Genomic DNA, 25,655 nt, shown 5'->3' on the forward strand with positions numbered 1-25,655 from the left:
GAAAGTGATGGAGTATACTTCAAGTTAAAATGAATAACACTGAAGATTGACGGCGAATGAATTCAGATGTGGCGAGATCTAATTCATGATGGATTTGCCAGGTGGGAATAAACAACAACGCATTTGGTACCATGAGAATAAATCCGTTTTGCAAAATTTGCGACTTATAAATATGCAACACGCCAGTTCTATTAAAATAATACACATATATATATATATATATATATATATATATATGTATATATATATATATATATATATATATGTATATGTCAATTAGAGATATAAATCTCAATTAGAACATATGTGCATATTAAATCTCTTAAAAGCTAAACTATAATCAATTTCATTTCTATTAAATTTCTTAATTACAGTACGTCAGAATACATAATTAGTACTCTAGTATTAAAATTAATAAATTTAATAAAAAGAAAATTATAATAACTCTCCCTCTCTCTCTCTCTCTTTCGCTTTTGACACTATAATATTTTGTAATGATAACGATATTGTAAAGACATTGAAAAAAGAAATTACTAATCACCATAGTGATATATTTTTTTCATTACATTTTCTCAGCTGATATTAATATAATCATCTATATATGTGGTTCATCTCTGGTTGATCTTAGCATCCAAAATTTCTATTGACAAAAAAAAATTACTTTTTAAATGCAATTAAAAATAAATATGTGATAATTTGATCGGTAATTCATGCCTAAAAAGCTATTATGTAAAAGGATGTAAAGACAAATTACGCGAGCATTCCGAAAGAAGACTGGAATAAGAGGAGGAGGAGGATTTAAAGGAGTATACACCATATTTATGAAAGATTTATGTAAGATTATAGATAAAGGAGGGAAAGGATATGATACTTCCCAGTAAGAACGTGCTTTTAAAAGAACACCTACGGAACTTGACTGGAAAATGAGAGGTTGCCAGGAAAGATGATGTTGATCTAAAAGAAGAGGCGATCAACGAGAAAATAAAAGCGAGTATAAGATGATCGGAGAAAGGGAAGGAGTGAGAGATCGGTTTTGTAGCGCGAGCAATAATCCGAAGGAAGAACATCCGTCGAGGGAACGAATGTAATTTCCGAATAAACCCAGCATCGCCGCCTGCGCGTTCGACATTGGAATAAAATCAAAGAAGTATATCCAATATCGAGAGAAAAAAGTATACCCAATTCAAGAGATAAAAATGATAGCCGATTGTATGTATCGAGTACATCGTCGCGAAAATCAGTCATCCAGCTCATTCATATTATAACGTAATAAGATACACGATTATTCGCGCATCTATCTGCCTTTCTTTCTCTCTGTGATGTTTTTTATAATTCTTTTTTAAATATGACGTACAATTTTATATTAATAATAATGTAAATCCGCATACATACATAATTATTTTTTGACACTCTTTCTGAATTAACTGAAATTAACTGACACCACATAATGAGATGTATATGTTAAAGCAATATGCAATTCTATAAAATATTTATCAGAATCGATATACAATAGGAAAAGTACTTTGAAACAATTTACAAATTACATTCTTTGATAATAAAAGATTTCAAACAATTTATACATCACAGATTGTCAAGATGATTATGATTTATAAGTGATAATATATATATCTACTATCCAAAAAATAAATCTTTTATTTTTACGTATGATCGATACTGGTAAAAAGCATCTAAAAAGCTATTTTGAGCAGTCGGTCGATTTGAGTGCCGCGTGTGACGAACGAGAGCCACGCTCTACCTTATTAGCATGCATTAGGCAGTCCTACCCGACTTACCCGACTTACCCAGTGTTCGTCGGGTTCTCCTACAGACTCCCTCAAATCACGCCTCGCCCTAGCTCGTACGAAATGTCACGGCACGACACCCTTACGGCGTTCCCTCGAAAAGCACGACAGATTCTTAAACGCGTCCCAATTTGTCGGCAACGAGATTCGCTCGCTAACGCTGCAAAAGCTACGCCGACACTTTGCATATTTAATACAGAATACACAAGATGCTCCATGACTTTATATCGCAGCTTCGAGATTCTAAAGCAATTTGAAGATGAAATTGTTACAGAACATTATTAATTTTCGAGACTAAACTAATAGAGTGCCCGTATCGTTAACAGAAACAAAGTCAAAGACTAACCTACTCTATCTATCGAATTTCTGAAGAGACGCAATAATAAACGCGTATTAAAAGAAATAATTTTTTTGAAGATATATTCATCAACGATTTTTCTACGACAGAGCTGATACTGATTAAAATCAGCACGTCTGGCCATTTTAGGCAAGACATTCGCGCAGAATCACCGACATCGAAACGTAAACTGAGTTTTGCGGACACTCTAGCTCTCATTAATATGTATTAGACAACTCGGGCCGACTTACTCTTTCATTGTCCGCACGCTTTGCCGACCAATCGACCGCCTCGGAGATTTCGATTTGCCCCTTATCACTCGAGCACCCTATATCCATCTGCCGTTACATTAACGTTCTCGTTTTCTCTCTCTTTTTCTCTCTCTCTCTTTCGCTCTCTATCGTCGCTTTTGCACGAGGCAGCCGACTACTTCGTGCAATTTGCGTGGAGAAAAAGTTTGATTACTTTCCTAAGCGCGTACGAAGAAAGTGGGCTAGTGTTACGAGGGGAAAAATTCGATAAAGGAGAAAAAATGAAGAGAAAGTGCGAAATTTTAGCCCGCTTGAACCGTCGTTCTTATCAAGAACAAGACATTTCATTTTCAGCTATGTTAATAAATCCTACGAAAAAAACGGAAGACCAAGAAATATCGCTCGTCTTTCAAATTTAAAAATACGAATTTAGGTGCGTTTTATATTCGTATTACATATATGCATCACTATATTAATATGATATAAATATATCATATTAATATAGTGATGCATATATGTAATACATATATTAATAGTTGCATATATTAATAGTGATATAAAAATAAATTAATAATAGTATTGTGCATTATTTAATCATGCTATTAAAAAAATAACTTCACAGAACATTATCTTGAACTCTGAAATAAATATTGTACAATTACATTTTACTGCTCTATCTTGACGATGCTTAAAGTAAAAAGATCTCGCTTCTCCGACCTTTCCCTTTAACGAATTCCGCTTTTCCAATCTCTTTCCCACCCTCACTCTTGTCATTGTCGCGTCGCGTTTTATAAAAGAACCGCGCTCGATCGCATCCTCTTCATCTTCCTCTAACTTTATCCCTCTTGTACCTCGTCCCGCTAATCTCGTGCGTTTATCTAGCACTTCTGAAAAACCGGACGGATTAAACTATCGAAGATTCTCCCCCCCGTAACTACTTTGTCATTCGCTTCGCATATCAAATCTTTCTTCAAGGTATCTCCCTTGCTCTTCCTACGAATTTCTGTTTCATTTCCGCAGTATAATAACTGTTTTTTTTCTTATATTTAAATTAGCTTCTACGCGCATTGTTTTCAGATTTATTTATAAGATAGTAGTTTATAGAATCGCTTAAATCTTTTATTTTATTTTTGTTTTAGAATATTATTTTATTTTCTCTGTTCTTTTCCGTGATATCTCTCTCAACTTGTCTAACTCATCCCGTCTCCTTCCACGATATTAGTAAACTTATTTGTAGCTCTATTGAAAATTTCGAAGAGACGACAATTGTAACGGGAAGCAGAAGCGGTGCGACGATGTGAGTCGGATATTTACGTGCGCGGGAAAATGGCGTATTCTGCGCACGCTCGTGCACGGAAGCGCGGACGTATGTACACGTGTATACACGAGTCCTGGGCGAATGACGATGGGGATGTAGGGTGGCACGTAAGGTCAATCCTGGCGAATAGCTTGAGCAATTTTCACTTCGCTCGGGTTATGTTGGTGCGCTCTACTCGTACTCCTCTCTCATATGATACGTACCGATAAATGTAACAAAGAGCGCAATCGAGAAAGAGAGAAACGGTGATGAAAAAGGAGACGGCAAATGCGTAAGAAAGAGAAATATGAAAGAGGCAGGACGAACGATGGGAGAGTTTAGAGTTTACTGACTCGAGGAATCCTGATTTTTCTCCCTTGCAAGATTATTCCGCATCTATTCAACAATTGACAAGGCCACCTTTGCTCTCATTCTGTCCTCGCTTCCTTCTCTTTTCGTCCTATCCTCTCTTCTTGGGCGCTCTCGATGCCCTCGTCTCTTCCTCATCGCTTCAAAATTGGACGATACGAGAAAATTTGCCATCCCCGTGCGTTTCCTCTCTCGTTTGCCGCTCTATCCTCCAGTTTCGTTCTCGGAAGCGGGCCGAGGAAGACTCGCCGTTCGAAATTTTGGGGCACAGCCGGTGATATTGTTTCACATTGTGCGACCTCGCGCTCCTCCTAGGGGTGTAACTTATGAAAAGCGTCGCAATCCTCCCGCGCGTAAAACGTTTATTAACTCCCTGCGAAATGAACTCGAGAGACGCTGGTCTTACGACGTACGTGCGTGTATACGGGGTGTCCCGAAAGAATTCCACGATCGAGCTTCTGGGATGCGTCCCGAGAGCAAGGGTAAAAATGTGTTATATAAAACAGTAATATCTCGCGGAGTTGGAACAGCTAATTTAATTCCGCTGCTCGGAAATGAACTAAAGAAATGTCACGGGTTCAGAGCACCCCTCAATGTGCATACCGCGCAGTGACATTGAGTGATCTAGTTTTGAGATATTAATATGTCCTTAAAGAAGTCTGCTTTTCCATAGTAACATTCTCCTTCTTTAGACTGACATTATAGGAAAGATTCAGTGTAATGAAATTTTTCTCATATCGTATTCGCAATTAAATATATTAAATATCTCGAAAATCTTTTAAAAAAAAAAATATATATATATATATATATTATTTTATATATACGATAATTTTAAATCTACAATAAAAAACATTGCAAAAATCCAGAGAATATTTGAATTATTCGGTTTCTAACGATATAATATCACTAGACTTTAATTGCGCTTTAAAATAAACATCCCGTGCATTCAACAGTGGTAACAGTGGCAGATGCTACGATTCCGAAATGGTATCTGCGATTTTACTGCTTCGCCAAAGTTTCGGAGCACCGGTGATGCACGATCGGAGCAAAAGTTATCGAGCAATTTGCCTTCCGTGGCACAACGTCCTCGTGAGCGAAGCCGAAAAGAATCGCGAAGGGAGGACAGACTGAATTGCCATCGTCGTCATTCGAACGCGAAATGTCGACGGTACCGGATCCTAATGTACATGTACAGTCCCGAGTTCCGAGAATTTCTATCGAAATGTCGTAAATGCGACTTTTGGTATCCTTTGAATTTTAAGCGGCGAACGATTCGCGGCCTCTGCGCGCGGTTGGTCTGCCGTGTTTTATTGGTCCCATAATGTTGAAACCTGATTCCGATTGCATGGCAAGTAGTCTTTCCGATACTTCTTTGTCCCTATATATGTATACCTCGATCGACGAGGGCGATGTTTCTATGTATTTGTATGTTTTCCTATTTTAATCTCTCTTTTAATTTAAAGTTACTTAACACTCGAATAATTAAATGCAGACGATTGATTCGACATGAAAAATATAGTGTTTATATATTATTATAAAGTTTATATTATATTTATAAAGTTTCAGAAATTAAACAATCAAATATCTGCGGTCTTTATCTCAAAATGATATTCTTTCTTTCCAAATTCTTAGTATTATTCTATTTTAAGCTTTTTAACTGCAATCGTGTAATCATTATTTTTTGCAGAAATTAACTTAAAATATATATAATATTAAATTACAAGGTGAGACACCGGAATTGAAATAAACAAAAAAATTAATATCGTTTACAAATTATCCAAGATAATGTTGCGTTTGTTGACGTATGCAATACCTGTAACTTTATTTCATATCGGAACAGTAATCCTTCAAACAACTACACATCTAAAAATTGTACACATGCAAAAGCGTCTTACATTAATCTCGCATTCGTTCAGCTTATTGTCTGATCGAGATATATTACTTTTAACAAAGAAACAAGAGCTTCTGATCGTGAACATAATCAAACCCGTAAATAAACACAAGTCAGGAGCCTGGGGCAGCCTTCTGTCGTACGACTTAGCATGTTATTGCACCGAGCCGTTCATTTCCGTCCATCACAAAGGAGCCGCGTTAGAGGAACAGCAAACGCGAACAGACGGTACAACCAGTAGTAGGAGAATGTCCGACCTGCTTTGCATCGGAAAAGGACTTGTCGCGGAACGCGTGCAGTTTCAGTTCATTGCCATGAATAATCGACGTGTTTTCTATTCGACGCGCGCCACGATTTCAAGAGAGAGAAAGAGAAAGAGAGAGGAGCAGAGGGACGAATTTTCCCAGCAATGACAACACGAACGAGACGTGCGGGACGGTTCGGTCGGTCGGCTTCGAGAAACGGTGGAGAATGTCGTAACGATGCCAGTCTGCGAGAGTCTCTGACTACAATCGGCCTGCAAGAGGGTGAAGGGGGGGAGGGGGCAAGCGGTAGGGAAAGGAACTGTATTACCAAGTGGACGTCGTCGCGTCCCAGGCGTCCCCCGGGAGACACCCGGGAGTCCGCTCGGGATACAGGACGGTAATGGTGTCGTGGCTGTGCGAACGCGCCAAGAGCCTGGCACTGTGCCCAGACATACAAGGGGCCCTTCCTTCCTTCGTGACGAGCTTGTTAAATTTATCGAAAGCGCCAAATTATAGGAGGGAAACGAACGTTCTCTCCTTTCGAGCCTCTCTAGAGCCGTTATCGTTTCTGTCTCTTTCTGTCTCTTTCCTTCCCTTCTGGCGATTCTACGCGAACTTTAGATCCGCGGTTTTGCAAACGATAATCGCGCATATACATGTTACTTGATAAGCCAAAAGTAAGAAATTATTCTGACACCAGGAAGATATCTCGAATAATGTTTATCTTTAGTTATACTATTGCATATAATTTGCTCACATTTTTGAAAATTCCGATATTTGTGATTGAAAGAATATTCCTTGCGTTTTTATCGTGATAATTTAAATGCGAAATATGAAAGGAGAACACGATCTCGTTTTACGAATTCTAACTGCTTCGAATGTGACAAAACCAAACTCGCGAGACTCATATCGGAGCAATATTCTCAGCTTCTTCGCGAATTATGATTATCGCCGTGCCAGCTGACGGCGGAAGTGTATGAAGTAGCCTCTTCGTCCGAGAACCATGAATGATCTGAAACTTCAGGGAAACTGTGCTCTCGTGGACGGCTTTCGAACGGAACGCTCGTCGAATCCGAATCGCAACGATTATTGCGGTACCAGCTGACGACGACGAGATTCCTAAACTACTCGCGAACTTAACCCCCTCATCGTTCCCGCGGGAGATATAATAGCGCGATCTTAGGTTAAATCGTGCGCAAATCATTCCGCGCAAATTCTTGGCAATAATAACAAATATTCCTTTTACGTTGAAAAGGATTGCAAAGCAAGGAGAAAATCCGAGTTTCATGTCGCAGCGCAGTTTACTTGAAATAAAGTGTCGCTGCGTCTCGCCGTAATTCTCTAAAAATTTCCCACGCTATCTTGAGAAAACAGGACAATATTATTGTTGTAATTGTTTCAAGTAGAATTAACAATGTAATTCACTTAATGTACAATAGAGAAACTAAGATAATTGTAATAATATTAAGTAATTACGAGAAACTTTAAATAAAATTAAATGCACCAACCATATATTATATTTTTAAATTAATATATATAACACAAATTATATATTTTATATATTGTTAACGCGCACGATATTATATTTAAAATTTTTTTTAATATATAAATACTCTTTTTTTCATTATTAATGTATTCATAAATTATAAAACAAAATGATAAAAATTTCATAAATATTCAAACAAAATTAAATAAATTGTTCCATTAGCTCTTTTAAGCGACGCCTCGTGTAAATCAAAAACATATTTCCACCAAGTTGCCATCATTATACATGTAGTTCATAACCGCTAATAATTCTCTCCGTCGCAAGAAAAAGAAACGTGAGAAAGAAACACGAGTTTCCACCGAAAACGCCGCGTCTCGTTCCTCCCTCCTCTCCCTCTCCCTCTCCCTTTCTCTTCCTGCACATACAACGATGCATAAAAACGACGCGCTGCATATTCAAATTCCTAATTGCTCTTCGGCGAATAAATTTCGGTGCCGCGAGATCGCGAGCGTAAGCCACCACCACCCGTGCGGCCGTCTCGTTTTCCTAGTGATTTATAATTATAATTACAGGTAGTGTGCGCGGCTCGTCCATCAATTTCGGCGGGTGGCGCGCGGTCGCGTATTTTTAATGCGGATGACCTCGTTCCAGGTAACCGCCCGCGCATGGACTCGTATATCACCGACGGTTTTGTGCAAGCTGTTACGCGAGACAGCGCTGCGCGGAATAAAATTTTTCCCCTCTCCTCCCCCGCTGCGAGAATCGCAGCGTTTCCCTACTTGTGTAATCCTTGTAGAGTGCGCGGTTGAAATTGCGCGGTACTTTTAACGGGCGCATTTACATGGCGCCCAATCGGATTCTCTCCGATAGCCTCCGCATATACTAACAGCGAAAATATAATTTCGCGTCACGACCATAAGTTAAGACGGTTGAGAATATGTGTGACAACAGATTGAAGGTTAAGAAATTGAATACGTACTTGATAAATCTGGCCGGATTACTTGAAGCTTTGTCGTTGTACCTCGAGACCAAAAAATCCATCCTGTCGTTGGCAAATATATCGAGTGTTTGTCCTGCGCTCAGCCTGCTCCGCCGTTTGAATCACAACACAAGCACACACATATATAACACTCGATACGTACACGCGATATACAAATGACGGGGTTGTTTAATAAACAGTAATAAACAGTAGCGCGAAAAAACGTCGTATAATACTCATATTTCGGTACTGATAAAATGAACACTAATCTCAGAATTTTTAACTGCGCATAAGTGGCAATCGCCCCACACAAGTGGAAACTTGTCAACGCATTCACGAGCAAATTAATCGCGACGCACTATTTTATGCACGATAATCGTTTTCGCAGTATTATTGTGCGCAAATATTACCGGTACTTTACGTTTTTTACATCCTTCGAAATAGGAAAAGAGCCAAAAACGCGGCCACTGCGAAGAGCGTCCGTCTTCGTGGGAAGCCATGATGAGTCACGTGACAACTTCGTGGTGGGGGGGAGACGTCTGGTGTCGCGCGTGAGAAGCGTCTGATCTCGCGCGCGAAGTCAGGTGCTTTTCTTAAATGACGCGAAATTACCATGTGTTCATCTTTGCGCCCGATATTTTTATGAAAACGATTGTGCACATATATAGAATAATGTACGTCGCTCTTGTTAATACTTGCTCATGGAGGCATCTATAAATTTCCGTGATTGTTATTTTCGTGCTTCTCGTCGTACGTTCAATCGAATTGTGAAGCTAATAATTAACAAGATATCGAAGTCTGAGCATTATACAACGGTTTTATTGAGCTATTGTTTATTATCATTAAATGTTCTTACTGTGTGTATATCGCGGACGTATCAAGTATCCTATACATGTGTGTATTATGATTTAACCGCCGAGTGCTTCTCGTCGTACGTTCAATCGAATTGTGAGGCTAGTATTTAGCAAAATATCGATGTGTGAGTTTTATACGACGGTTTATTTTTAGCTATTGTTTCTTATTATTAAATGTTCTTGCTGTGTGTATATCGCGGATGTATCGAGTATCCTATACATGTGTGTATATGTTGATTTAATCGCCGAGGCAAACTAAACTATCGTGCAATCGAGTTACAAACTTGGTTTATATATTTAGTTTATCGAAAAGATTATCGTATAATACTTACATTTCTGTGAAATGTAAATGAATTAAAGTAACATCAACTTTAGAATTCGACTACGTGTACGACGAGAAGCGCGCAAGTGGCGATCGCGGAAATTTTCAACGTATTCAGAAGCAAATTAATCGCGACGCACTATTTTACGCACGATAATCGTTTTCGCAGTATTATCGCGCACGAATATTATCAGTACTTTACGTTTCTTTCGCATCCTTTAAAGTAGGAAAATCACTGAAAAACGCGGTCACTACAAAAAGCGTCTTCGTGGAAGCCATGATGAGTCACGTGACAGCTCCGAAGGGAGGAGACGTCTGATCTCGCGCGCGAAGTCAGGTGCTTTTCTTAAATAGTGCGAAATTACCAAGTGTTCGTATTTGCGCCCGATATTTTTATGAAAACGATTGTGCACATATATAGAATAAAATATGTCGCTCTTGTAAATATTTGCTCATGGATGCATAAATTTTCGTGATTGCTGTTTTTGCGCTTCTCGTCGTACGTTCAATCGAATTGTGAGGCTAATATTTAGCAAAATATCAATGTGTGAGTATTATACGACGGTTTTATTGAGCTATTATTTGTTATTATTAAATGTCTTTACTATGTGTACATCGCGTATGTATCGAGTATCCTCCTATACATGTTAATCGCCGAGGCAAACTAAACTATCGTGCAATCGAGTTACAAACTTGGTTTATATATTTAGTTTATCGAAAAGATTACCGAATAATACTTACATTTCTGTTAAAGTAAACATCAACTTCAGAATTCGACTACGCGTACAACGAGAAGCGCGCAAGTGGCGATCACGGAAATTTGTCAACACATTCACGAACAGATTCAGTGCCGAGACTCGCGACAGTCCCGGTGGGGGCGCGAGAAGTGTCTGGTCTCACGCGCGAAGCCATAATCGTCATCATACGAGTATACACAAACATCGGTACGCCTTCGCGCGCGACTTCTTTCTTTCGCAAATGACGCGGAATTGCCAAGTGTTTATAATATGTGTGTCCGATATTGTGTGAGAACGTGTGCGTAGAATAATGTACGTCGCTATTATTAATGTTCGCTCTCGTATAATGTTTACATTTTTTTAAAAGTAAACGCCAGCTTCGCAGTTCGAGTACGTGTACGACAAAAGACATCAAAATGGCGATCGTGGGAGTTTATCGGCGCGTTCACGAGTAAATTTAATCGCAATAACATTATTTTATACGCAATTATTTCCATAGTATTATCGCGCACGAATACTTAACAATTTCTTCCTTTGATTGAAATAACGAAATCGCGAAAAGTGTCTCTTCTCACGCGCGGGAAGCTCTCTGGTTTCGCTCGCGAGAAGGCGTCATTTTCGCGCGGGAAACAGTTATAGTCGCCATTACGGAGAACCATACAAATCTCGACAAGGTTTCGCGTGCGAGACGCCCTTCAAACAATGCGAAATCGTCACGTATCAGGTGTCTGTAATATTCGCGCGTGATACTATTGTGCAAAAACGAATATGCGTGAAAAAAAATAGTGTATACCGTTAGTTAATATTCGCTCTCGTGTATCCTTAAATTTCCGCGATCGGGACTTCATATTTCTTATCGTATACGCAGTTGATTTACAAACGGTTTTTAAATTTAACGCGAAATCCTGCAACATTATGTGTCTTTCGTGCTATTTTTCATCTTCATTAAATAAATCTTGTACACATCGAGTGTTATATAAGTGTGTGAAGTGCTGTTTGACTGATGAAGCAAATTTCTCGGAGAAGAAGCACTTGGTGATCTGATGGACGATGGAATGGATTTTTGGGCTCGAGATTCAACGAGAAAGTTTGAAGTAATCCCACCAGATTTGTCAAGTATGTATCTTTTTTCTTATCGTAACCTGAAATATAAATATTTAGTATGTCTGTAAGTATTACAGACGTAATAATATATACGCAGAGACATGTAACAGAGATAAAAGGTGTTAAAAATTCATTAAAAATACCGCGCAATTCTAACGAAACATTCTACAGGGATATATGTAGAATACAATGGTATTACATATGTATTTTAACGTTGCAACTTTATTGTGAAATTAAAAAACGCGCTGTCAAAATTCACGCGTAAAAATCACGCAACATTTCTGTCGAGATTTAACGGTACTGCGTCGGTTATAAACTTGTCAATAAAATCTTTTAACTCTATTACCTTTTTCAAACTGAATTATAAAAATTCTATATTTAGTTGCAATTAATGTAGAAAACAAATTAGCGTATCAGTGAATAATGGTAGGCAAAGCTGCGTCAGGTTAATTAAATCTCGACGATCTCTCCACCTGAGTTTCTCATCCTCTCTATTATCTCAAATTCTTTGCTTCTTTTATCAAAACCTCCTACAGAATTCGTTATAATAACTGAACGATCTAGCTTGGCTCCCCTTTGAGAACAACTATTGAACGAACAGAGTCCTTGTCGTGCTTGAAAGAAGAAACGGAGATTAACGCTTTAGCTGGCACCTCCCAGCCGCCATTGTCTGCTCGTTAAGAAGGCGACACATGGCGCAGATTAATTATGAGCGATTGCTTCGGGATTAAACGATCTCCTGGCCGGGGAATTCGCCGTGGAGATTCGCCGCATACCGACCGGAAATGCTGATGTAACGAGACGAACGGCGCTTAATACCAATCTCAGTTGCTCGATCCTAATGAAATTCACGGCATCGTAAACGCGTCGATGCTGTGGAGAGAGAATTGCCTAATAAGCGCTATTCGTGACAAATTGCCGGGTCGTGATGCAATGGTATTTTGAGACGGCGCAACTCGACCATGATAGAGGTAGACGCAGAAAGAGAAAGACAAAGTGAGAAGCTTCAAGGCAGATAGGTCGTAACCTGGCGCGAATAACAGATTGTTGTGTTACATTCATCACAGCGTCAACATATATCAGTGCCTGGAATGACAATAATTGATTTCGCCGGCACTCTCTCTTTCTTTTATTTTCTCTATTCTCTCCCTGTTGTGTTTTCCTTTTTTTCCCTCGCTCTCTACCAATCTACTGTAGCTTAATCTGATTAGTAGATTTTTATTCGTTTATTTATCGCAGCTTTTTGTTAACAAAAATGTCAATAAATAACACGTACAATAAATGATAAACAATTTTTGCTCGAAATCTCGACTTTTAAATCTCGTATGACATAGAATCAATATCATTAATGCTTCTCAATTTTTATGTATTAATAAATGAAAATATCTTAAAAATTATTTCAATAATATTATATAAATTGATGTATAAAAGAAAATCCGTTTAGTATTATTCCATTTATAACTAACAGTAATTCATTTAGAGGAATATATTTAATATTTACAAAAACTGCTCTTTTTAATTCAAAATTATATGAATGACTCTGTAGAATGATACGGAGATTATACATATCCTTTTGCGCTGTTATTCATATATCGCGATATAAGTTAATAAATTACATCTCTCTTTCTCTTTCTACATCTTCTCTCGTCTTGTTTCTTCCTTTTTTCTTTCTTTCTTTCGTATTTATATGGTTCTATCCGACGTTTCCTCCTTCTTTCACGTATTCCCCTCTCCCGCTCTCGACACCCATCACGCCCAACGCAGACTCCAACCCTCTATCTCGTTTACCCATCCCGCGGCATCTCCGCGCAAGCAACCACTCGCGCCTCAGTCGGCCCGGTAATTTCATGCTCGAACTGACGGGGTCGATGGAAGGTACCAGTCAGAGAGATCCTCACCCGGGGCGACGGCCCGTCATCTTTCATCATCTTCATTTCCGAGCAACACCTGCCGCCTCGCAGCCGCTAGCGCCGATTTTGTCGAGAAATTGTTGGCATCGCGAGAAGTTCGTAGAAAGACAAGCCAACGCACGGCGGTAAACACATAGATGCCACAATAATCCGATCTAATTCTTATCAATCTGAGACTCGAGGAGACGCGACAGATACAGTGCTCACTCGTGAAGATTTTGATGGGTCAGGATTGTTCAATCGCTGAGATACCGCCGCTATTGACCCGGGAATACCCGGGAGAATTTCTAGACATACCTCGTTAAACGGATAACAGAATTGTCTATTTTTTAGCCGGCATTAATGCGCCCTGGGAGATATACCTCGAGACCTGCAAACTGCTCTTAAACTCGAAGTCACGTGAACGATTCTGTGGGACGGTTCGGAGATCAAAGAGCAAGGAAGCAGCTAGAGAGGAACGATTCTCCCGTGGGAGAACCTGCCGTGTAAGCAGCGCAGTATATTCGCGAAATATATTCTTGTACATGAATACAGGGATGTTATACGTTTAACTGGATTTGTTAATTACAATGCAAAAATATGACTATTTTCTATGTATATAATTTTTTTATAATATTTCAGAAAAAATTTTATATTAAAAAATTAGCATGAAAAAAATCATAATTACTTGATGATGTGAAAATTTATAAAAAAAGATATAAGAATTTTTATTGTTCCCTCATTGTTCTGTTTTGCTCGATTTGAAAACAATAAGTTATTAAAATGATACATCAACAGCACATTATTTTCTTTTGTTCTATATATAGAAAATATAACTTAAAAGTTTTCATTATTTAAAATTACATCGCCAAGAAAAATGTTTTAAAAATTTGAAACTGATATTAATAATTTAAATTATTAATTCTCGCGCAATAAAATCTCACAAAGCAGATTTCTGGATAATAAATAATTCTGACATAGCTTTATGACAATATATACATATTACAATACAATATAATATTTATATTACAATAACTACTATAATAATTCTAATAATTCTCAAATCAAAATTTTCTAATATTTAGACAATAATATGAAATTTACATATATATATTAATTATATATTATATATTAATTTGTGCTATTAAAAGATAGACTATAAAATGTTTTAATAATAATTAAATAACAATAGCAATTATCATCATTAAAGAATGAATATAAATTTGAATCAAAACAAATTAAAAATTATATATCGATAAAAATAACAGATTTAACAGACGCACATTAAAATTTTTCATATTTTATAATTATTTATCTACAATACAATTTACTTATTGCAATAACTTTTCATTTATCTAGCAATTTTCCAAAATATAAGATATTCTAATAAAAACCTGGATAAAATGCTTGATTTTAGAATGTGATTGTACTATAAATATGTCTTAATCTGGTAATGCATTATTGTTTGCTTGCAAAGTTGTCGGAAACATTTAAATCGGTCGAGGCATCCGAAAGTCAAACTCGGTCAGTTCTATGAGAAAGTTTTCCAAAGTTATGATGCGAGATGTGCGTTTTTAATCCGAATCAGATCGGACAAACGGAAGACATTCGTAATAAAAGATGACCGATAACTTGCGAATCTCACAAAGACTATAAAGATCGGCGATAAGCGGCGAACAAAAATAGACGCCTTATCGGCGATTTGCGGGGCTAATCTCGTGTCATCTCGAAGCCGCGATATTGGCGGAAAGTTACAGTTGTACGGGCGCAATTTATATTGACGCGATCGATAAGGATACGCGGAACATCGTCCCTCCCCCGAGTAAGTGGCATCATCATTACAGGATAACCATCATGCCGTGAGAGTTCCATTTTACGCGCGTAATACGTCATGGCACGTTCGTGAACAGTAGCTCGGCATCGTTCTTTTTATTCTCATTCTGCTTCCGGACCAATACCTTAAAAGCACCACCCCCTTCTATCGCGTAACCGTAGCTTTTGAGAGGAGTTCGCCCGGTTCTTCCGGAACCTCGTCGCCACCCCCGAGCACTCGCTATCAGATTCGAAACCCGACGCGAGATAATCCTTCTCTTACATCTGGCTCGGAAATCTTTCCCCCTCGCCCTTTTTCTCGTCTTTTCTGACCTCATCGTCGAGTGTGAATCGAGACGTTCCGCGCCATCATCCCCAGCTTACGATGTGAGAAAAGGAAAAGGCTCAGTCCCTTTCTCCCCTCCTTCCATCCGTAAGAGTATGTATCACGCAATTTTTCTACTCGCTATTCAATGAACGCTCACTCTTCAAGGTACGCTTGTGCTTTCAAACCTCTTTTCCTTTCATCCTTTTAAAAAATTCCCGCAAAAACATTTAAAAATATATTGATACGCACGTGGCTCGAACTCATGCCTTGTTATGTATATTATCACATTATATCACGTCATATCGCGAAATGCAATGAGTCGATCTGATTATATAATAATAAAGTAATAAGATATTTGTTAACATTACAAATTCTTATGAATCAAAAATAATTTTAAAAAATAACTAAAAAATGCATTAACTTTCTCGCTTATCAAAAAATAAAAAATTATAAATAAATATTGTTCTTATTAAAACAAAAAACTATTATCGAGTTATTTATATCGAGTTAAGAGTCTACGTAAAAAAAATATATGTATATATAATTTCTAGACTAAAAGTATCTTCTCTCTTTTTCTTTCATCTCTTTTAAAAAATTATTTTGTGTAAAAATCTTTTACCATTTTAAATATGATATATATTATCAAATTAATTTTCAAATATATGTAGAGTTAATAAAGAGAGTAATAACGATATTTTTTATATTTTAGATATTTTTTTATAAATTATATGAATTTGTAGACTTTATTTTATTGCCCTTTAATTTTGTCGCGCTTCATAAAACACTTTTGTAAGGAACATGAGATGCCACGTGCGAATCCGAAGATACGTTACTCCCTCTCTCAGAGAGTAATTGTGTAATTAACTATCGTTCGCTCAACTCCGTAATTAGGTACGACGTAGCGAAATGGCGTTCCTCTCAATAGAAGCGGGGGCCCGTTAAAAAATAAAAAAAGAAAAAAAAGAGATCCAGACGAGAGGCGGTATGTGACGGCGGAATGGATTCAATTAATTCTCGCAAAGTGTCGCGATGTCGTATTAAAATGAAATTCCGCTTTATATCGTATCAACGCGCGCATTTCTCCTGCCTCGTTGAGATTATCGCGTCGCCCGGTTAAAGCTTTAAAGCCTTCGCAACGTCGACCGAGTCAGGAGCGAATAAATTTATCATGACCCAATGATCGATGTAGAAATAAATAATCTTTCGTGGTCATGCTTTAGTATCAGAATTACGTACTCTTGTCGAATGAAGTTTCGCATTTTTTTTTTAATCAATTTTAGATTGAAAAAGGCAATATAGTTTATTTCGAAGTTAATGGACGAGAATTTGCTTATTTCTTGCATGCTATGTGTGATTGAATTATATATTTTTCATTCATTACTTTCAGTTTTGTTTTCACATCATCGCAAACTTCTTTCGACAATTTGACATCTATCAATTTCTTTTTATAGTTTTATAGTTGCGTGACTTACAATGAAAATACTCCATTCATGATTGATGATTGAGTTACTCACCTGCAACAAAGAAAATTAAAAGATAACGATGAGTTGTCAAATAATCATATACACAATAATCATTTATATATATATATATAATCGCATCAAAAACTAGAGAAATTAACTGAATTTTCCAAAGAATTCAATTACGTGAATACGTCTCAATTCATTGAAGAAACGTTGCTGTGCTCAATAAATTGATCGTAAAAGGTACAATACGATACCGAGAATAACGTAAGAAATTGCACTTTGTCGCTCGTGAATACACACTTACGCATAACAATAGTGGAAGCTCGGGCTTTCCTTCGCTCTGAGATACTTGCAGTTGCTCTCGTCGAGGGAACGACGCGAGCAAGAGAGAATGTTGCGAACGATAAATCATACGAAAGTTCCACCCTTGTGAGGCGGTATCGTTTGCCGACGCGAAATAACGAGTGCCTTTCATTGGCCACGAGCGCTGCGAAAAACGTAACGACAATTTTTCACCGTTAGCAACACCTGTGCGCTAAATGAATACGAATTGATTCGAGGCCGTCTTCCGATTCGGCCAGCTTTATTTTCATCTGTTACGAACGATTCCATTCCTCTTTATGCCGTCGCTGTCTTTAACACTCAAGTGGTCGCATCGGTTTTCACGAATTTAGTATCTGTAATGTCTATTTGGGGAATCTTTTTATATAAATGGGCGTGCCATTATTGGTCTTTATATAAAAATTGAGAAATATTCTATATTGAGAAAATTATCTAAAGTTATTTCTAATGAGAAGAATGTTATATTTTGTTTTATAAAAATAATTTAAAACAATATAGTAAGAGAGAGAACGAGAAAAAAAGGAATAAATTTTTTAATTGATTTAAGGAGAGATTAATAATTAATAATTATTATAATAGCTTAATAAATTATTAATATATATAAATATATTTATATATGAAATAAAATAAATATGCTATTTACAATAAAGAATGTAGAGGTTGAATAATTCTCCATTCTAAAATTTTATATAGACAGCGCGATATCAATATAAAATTATATACACCATTTTTAGACTATATATCTAATTTTACAAATCTCTCCATCTGGAAATATAATTTCTCATCAATTTTGAAATTTCCCTTTTAAAATTTCCGCTCCGAAATTTGATTATGATTATTTAAAATTTTACATCTTATCAATAATCATGAGATGTTTTTTCTTTTATTATTAATTTTAGTAGGGATTTTTCAGTGAAGTTTTTGTTTCTTCGAAGCAGTCAGTTTTCATTAGAAATAATCCAAAAATCAGTTTTTTCTCAATATTTGCAGGAAGCTCTTATTATTTCTGCACAGTATGTTCTTTTCAGTATCTGCATAACGTTAAATTATTCGCGTTGAGTCTGAATATCGCATGAATAACATAAATGTATGAAAATTGCTTGAGAATTGCGAAACGTCCTCTCGTGCTTCTCGAGAAATACTCATCGCGTAAACTTTTATCGCCGAAGTAAAACACAACACGCGGAGAACTATATCGCGATTTTCTTTCCTCGGGCAATTTTCAAATTACACGAAAAAGAGTGCGTCTTCCATCTCGTAATTCGCTGCGGAATATGTTAGCGGGGGGGGAAGGACGCAGGGCATCCGACTCATCCTTTCGGGGATAAAATTTCGAGAATGCTTTTTAGGTTTCAGAACGGTGACCGTCTTCTCACGCTTTATATGGAACGGACTTTTTTTTATCAGAAACATCAGCCGACGGAAGGTATCGAGTCAGCGAGTTTGCCGTCCATTCCCGATCCCGCTGGACCGCGACGCACCGTCCTGCGAGAGATCGCAAACGAAAGAAGGGTTGCAGGGTTCGGAACGTGGCGGACAATTGTCTCCCTTCATCCGGAGGTCGTCCCTTTATATCCGTCGTAAACGTTAAAGTCGAGCGCGCTACTTCCTTCCTTCCCTCGTTCTAATAGAAAGAAAGGTCCAAAGAGAGAAAGTTCCGGGGAGAAGAAATCCGTGTTCTCCGATCATTACAACGCACCGTGACTTTTATAATTTAAAGGAATCATTGAACCACGGATTTATGCCATGTATTCTACGCCATCGAGTTTATGATGATAAAATCGAGCTCGCGAGATGAATCTATGATACCATAAAAGCGCTGTTCGCATACATTCGCCGGAAAACATAAAACGTGTAGCCGTTCGCAACATCGGTTTCATTGTAATGCGCGCTGTGTTTGGAAACCATTAAAATTGTTCGCCTTGCTTTAGAATAGTGTTTGGTAAAGCCAAAATGGTTTATCTTTTAAAACGTTTTTCTTTTCATAGAAAAAGTTAGTTACTATTGTACATATTTTTTTATAATATTTTCCCCCATTGCAATACCATTCACAATTTGTATGAAAACATGCTTTATGTATTATTTCCATTACAAGAAAAATCATATACATACATCTCTCTTTATTTAAAGTTTTGTGAATTTAAATTTATATGAAAAATGATACTAACATTTTTTATAATACTATGCAATTAAAGTATATAATAATTAAATATATTAATTAAATATTATATTAATAATTAAATTTAAAATAAAACTTAATAACTAAATGACTGAATAATTATCTTTATTCGTGACAACCGAATTTGCCAATATGCCGTTTCAAATTGATCTCCGTTTCTTTCTTGATATTTTTATGCATTTTTCAATGCAATCTACATGTAAGATGAATCATAAGACCAAGCAATCACTTGTGTATTTGTATAATTATAAATAATTAAAATTATATATAAGAATTCTTAACTTTTGCGAACGATATGTTGCTGTCACCTTGAGATTTTTATTATTTATATGGAAAAGAAAGCAAAGCAAAATTTCAAAGACAGAGATATCATCAGATTTAGCTATAACTATCTTTTTTCCTTCTTCGCTGATTATTACGTTCGAGTCACACATAAGGAACCCCACATATATGTTTGTGAGCAAGCGGCCCATAAATCATCGTGACACGCGCATAAACGTTTCTTACCGTCCTCGCTCGGGAAACGTAATAATTTGGAAACTAATGGCCAGTGGATTGCTCGGACCATCGGGCGAATGTATGCGCGTGGGATCACTTCGGTGGATTTTCATCCCCAATGCGCAAAGGATATACCGAGAAAGGGACTGGGGATCCATCAATCTGGGACGGCGCACTGCGAATTTGGTTGTCATCCACGAGTAAAGATGACTGATGGGGATCAGTCAGAGACGCGCTAATGACACGGACTTGCCGCTCGCTGACTGCAAAACATCCGCGATAATGGATATCGCGTTACCAGCACTCGGACATTCAATTGATTATGAAAGTGAGTATTCTTGGAGAAGCTGTAAATTCTTATCGAGTCTCCAAGACTGTGTTATTAATACAACCAATATTATTATCATAACAAAACATATTGTTAACATCTGTTACATAATTGTGTTTTTTTTGAAGAAGGATAATAGAAATTCACGCGTAATAAAATTCAAATTATGAAGAAAAAAGTTGAGATTAAAACAAAATTATCATTTTTCTAATTTGTACAAAGTCATATTTGCTTCAATATTAGCTTATATTTAATTTTTCAAAATAAAATTAATAACTTATAATCGCGCAATAGATTGCAAAGATTTCCATAAAAATTCATCCTTTACTTTTACCCATAAACAAAAATAATTTTATTCTTTATTTTCTATAATAATCCAATTTCTCTCTCTCTTTCATGCTTTCATATTTCAATTTTATTTCTACAAATTTTTTATATGATAAAAAAACATACTTTTTTAAGAATATATATGATAATAACGTATGAAATATATAATTAATGAAAAAGGCAATATATTGTAAATGATACATATATGGTATTATCGAGGCTAAAAGACGAATAATGTATTTTACAATATTGGCATTATTATTAATAGATGGGAGATATATTCATTGTATGCATATATTAATATATTCACAGCAGATTTTGTTATATCATTTAATACTGAAATAATAGAGAAAAGTATATATATTATAACTCGTACACACAAAAATATATAAAATATAATTAATACGATATCGATTATTATTATTAATTTACATAATAGTAATTATGAAACGCATTTCATGTATCCACTATACAAACAATAGCACCCGGTTGGATTATTGTTCAATCTTTTGGTCAATCAATCGCAGTTAAAATATCAAAATTAAGGTTGTTTTTCGATAAGGATTACGAATAAAAAATCAATCTCGGCAGAAATTATCGGACCATCGAGAATACATCCGCGAGACCGTAACGTCGGTCGAGTTTCGGAGACACAGAGGGAGGGCGAGCAAAAGCAAAGACTTCCCGTAAGAGTCCATTAGAACGGAATTCCGATAAAGGTGCGCGCGCTCAAAGGCCCACCCTGGGTTAGGCAAACTTCCCGAGATGGCGGGCGATCAAAGTCGAGCGAAGCCAGGCAAAACAGCTATTGTTTCCTGATAACGCGATCAAAGAGCGGCCCGCAGCGCGACTTGTTCCTTCTTGGCAAGGTATAGAGCGTCTTTCGTGAACCGTTCCTTCCAAGCCGCACGCTGGAAAACCCGCAAAAACGAACTCTATAGCGATGGCTTTGATACCGTCACCTGTGTAATGATAACTCTGATACCTCCAAACTATCGAATATATGTAGCAGTCTTTTACAGGCTACGAGGTCATCCGAGATGGCATTTCAGCCGAAATGCCAATTTTTTCTGGCAACGTATATCGATTTATGTTTATCTAAAGCAATGAATAAATTATTAATTAAACGAAGCGACAAAAAAAGTGTTAACATATACATATATAGCACTCCATTCGCGCGATGTACTTAATAACATATTTTTTTAAGCAGTAGTATGACTTTCTCTATATATTTCTTTTTGAGGAAGCCGAAAATCTCTAGCATCAAACATTCTCCAATAACCGGAATATCCTATGCAGAATAAAAATGTAAATTTCGTAATTCCAAAAAATAATAGTATATCTTCTGCATATAATAGAATATTCAAAGAAAATGGCGATAATAATCTTGATTTTTACGGGCCGTACCAATACTTTCTCATCCGGGTATCGATTTGTAGAGCCACCGCCAGCGCTCTGTCTACTTTGCACATTCATGAAGCGCTGTGCTATCAAAGACCGTCAAGATCGCTTTCCCAAGAGGAATCGAAGCGGAGCGGTATCTATGTGTTTGCGGTAACCCCGAAGCGCGATCGATCGATCACCGCCAAGGGCTCGCGACGACACGGTGACCCGGGGATCGACGTCGCCAGTGAGGATCCGCGCTGACGTGATCGTACACGTGTATCGCCACCGATGCCTGTCCCTAAGTCGCGTTGCCGTTTTGATTAATTGCACTTCAATAAGCGCCTGTCTTCGCAACCCGCATCCTTCCGATCCGTCGAGGTTAGGCGATCAGGCTTGCACGTCCAGCTGTCGTCTCATGGTGATTACGCGATATACGCGAGTACGAAGACACGATCCCGTGACATAATTGGCATATACAAGTATCTAAATTTTGAAACTAGCACACACTCAACATGTTTGAGAAAGTTTAATATCGAAATATAGATGATGTGCTCGTAAAAACAAAATCTATAGTCCTCTCAATATTTCAAGAAATATGTGTGTATGTATTTATGTAACTAGTTTATTTTTTTTTTTATTTATAAAACTAAATTAAATCTTTAAGAGATAAATTCCTTGTATAATATCAAAGAAAGCATAATTATTAAATAAGAAATAAATTATGTTGATATAAGATTAATATTAATATAAGACAGTAAAAAATTTAATCATAATATATTTTAGTTAAAAAATATCGTATGCTCTTTCAATATTTGCGAGCATTTTCTCTATTTCTATATTTAGTATGAACTTATAAGCTCGCGCGTTGGGAATTAGAATCAGATAAGCAAAAGTTTGACATAGAACGTTCGTGTTAGCGAACAATTCGACGGATATACTAATAGCGTTACGTCAAATCGCTATTCGGGTCGATCACGAATCTTTCGAAAGCCACACCTCGACATGACCGCTCCTAGATTTCATTTATCTTCCTGCTCTGTTTATTCCGTACATGTACGCACGCGAACAGATTTATTCTAAAAAAAAATCAGTACGAATCTGAACCTGAAGTTATCACGTATACGTCTGCAATAAAAAAAAAAATAAAATTTATTGACGAATCTCTCAACTTGTTTAGTTTATAAACTTTATATCCTTGATTATTTTTATTTACTTTATTATTTTAAAAACTCTTACACTTGACTCGCTCCTTTTTTTCTCCAGAATTTAGAATTTTTATTTAAAGAATTTCCGATATTACATAATATTTATTGACAAGCCAATTGCAGTTTTCTTCATATTTTAAAAATTTTACGCCGATAAACCTTTACGAGTTGAAAAGTTCATATTTCGCTAGTAAAGCAATCGGGCAATGCTATCTTTCACGTCAGTTCTATTAACCGCTAACGGAAACCATGACGAAGAAACGGAAAATGCGTCGCAAGACGTTTCCTCGACTTCTCGAGAAAGTAATAGAAGTCAATAAAAGAGGGGAAGTAAGAGAGAAAGTTATTTCGAAAAAGTCGCTGAAGAATGGTAAGCAAAGTGCCAGGTGAAGGTTCATAATGAAAAAGTCACTTTTCCGCTGGTTTGAGCGGCATTAAAAATGCAAACTTTTTCCGACATTTTCTGAATGCACACCATTTAATACATCAACCTACTTAAATAAAAATCTAAAAGTGAATAAGAAAAATATGTCATATATTTTGACGAAATATGAGAGAGAGAGTAATAATATAAATTATTTCTCGAATCCTTTTTTACTCAATTAAATCTTGAAATATAGAAACATAATGCTCTACAATGATAATTCGAATCATTTGTAATCTTTGATTGTACTAGTCAAGAATTTTCATCATGCCTCTTTTTATATTAAAAGAAGAAAAAATCCAGAGGCATACGATGATAGGTCTCTTACTGTCCGTCGATGGCATCAACTTGCTACAGAAACGAGACGAGCTCGTCGAAATTGCAATCGGGCTTAGAACACTACGAGGCAGTCAGCAAAAACAAAGGCATTTCGGTACTGAAGGGAAGCAAAAAACGAAAGAAAGATAAACAGAAACAGAGATAGCGATGGAAGGAGAGAGAAAACGTCACAAAGAGAGACAGAGAATATAGAGAAGGGCTTGTCAGAAGGGCTTGCTAGCTTTAGAAATGAAAGCCGGTGACAAGGGATGCCGGTACTAGTAATGGTGGTAGTCCTGGCCGGAGGATACCAGAATTGGCGAACGAATGTGCAGATAAATGGACACAAAAATTCGGACAAAGCAAACCAGATACCGCATACCGCAAATGCCGTGAGCTCTTCCCATCGGGCCTTTTCCGACGCACTGAACCATCTCCAATTTTTTATCAGAAAAACCGAAGGCAGGAAGAATCCCTCGGAACGCACATCTCGCTTATCATTGTTAATACGTGACTGTGAAATGTATTAAGAAGATGAGAAAAAGAAGAAAAAGCCAGAGAGAACCATACAAATATTTCTCTTTGTATAATTAATTCATAATTATTCTCAAATAATAATGGCAAGACTACACGTGTGTATAAATCTGCTGACCAATACGAGAAGCAATCAGCAATGGTGGACATAGAGCCATTCGCGAAACTAGCTGATACGGTTACGGAAAACGCATAAAACAATTTCGCGGAGCAGATCGCATAAAGTTTTGCCGAACTGCTATAAATTTCTTTCTTGGTATGCGCCACGCGCGCAATGCTCTTCCAACTTTCAACCGTTTCTACTAAAACCTTCGAGTTCCCTCGAGTATCGTGAGCTTCTTCGCGATGCTCTCTCCGAAAATCGATTCTTGGAAATATTCAAACAAAAATTATTTTCCGCTGTATTGCTGTAATTATTGCCGGAGAAGCGACTTTAAGTATCTATGAAATTCTCTAATCGCATAATCTATGTAATCGATCTTTCAGCTGATATTCTCGAAGGAATCCTTTCATAATAAGATTCGCCGCAGTATAATAATTGCTTTCCTTAGCAAAATTAATGCAGACGTTTTTTTAAGGAATATTTCGTTACAAAAATTTTTTTCTCTCGCAATGTTACGTTCATTTTAAACTTTAAATAATCGTTACTTAAAGATTCTTTTAAGATTCATTTAAAATTAATTAATTAATTAAAAGATTAAACCATCCTATGTTTTGAAAGCTTAATTTATCAAAATATCAATCATTTTTTATCTATTTTATGTATTTTATTGTCTTTTAACATGAAATAGATAAACACTATTAAAAAGAAATACTTTTCACATGTTTTTTGCGTTTCCTAAGTTATAATTTGAAAAAGTAACATTAAAATATTCAAAAAATGGGTTAATCTTCTCATTTTCTGGAAAACATAGTTGACATAGCAAAGGAAAGAAATATCTAACA

At 36.7% G+C, this 25,655-nt stretch overlaps 1 protein-coding gene across 5 annotated transcripts in view; it reads right to left on the reverse strand.

The window, feature by feature from the left end:
- Window positions 1–25,655, reverse strand: part of LOC105251501 (RNA-binding protein Musashi homolog Rbp6) — a 591,643-nt gene that overhangs the window by 304,941 nt on the left and 261,047 nt on the right. Inside the window, exon 1 of one of the 5 annotated variants that reach the window (XM_025412218.1) lies at window positions 8,658–8,734. The exons of the other annotated variants lie outside the window; for them this stretch is intronic. Coding sequence (XP_025268003.1) covers window positions 8,658–8,719 — 62 coding nt within the window. The 5' untranslated portion in view covers window positions 8,720–8,734. Of the gene's footprint in view, window positions 1–8,657; window positions 8,735–25,655 lie in introns of those variants that run through there. 5 annotated transcript variants of the gene reach the window in all.

Source organism: Camponotus floridanus, unplaced genomic scaffold (genome assembly GCF_003227725.1).
Source record: "Camponotus floridanus strain SB8 unplaced genomic scaffold, Cflo_v7.5 scaffold49, whole genome shotgun sequence".
In the NCBI taxonomy this organism is placed as follows: domain Eukaryota; kingdom Metazoa; phylum Arthropoda; class Insecta; order Hymenoptera; family Formicidae; genus Camponotus; species Camponotus floridanus.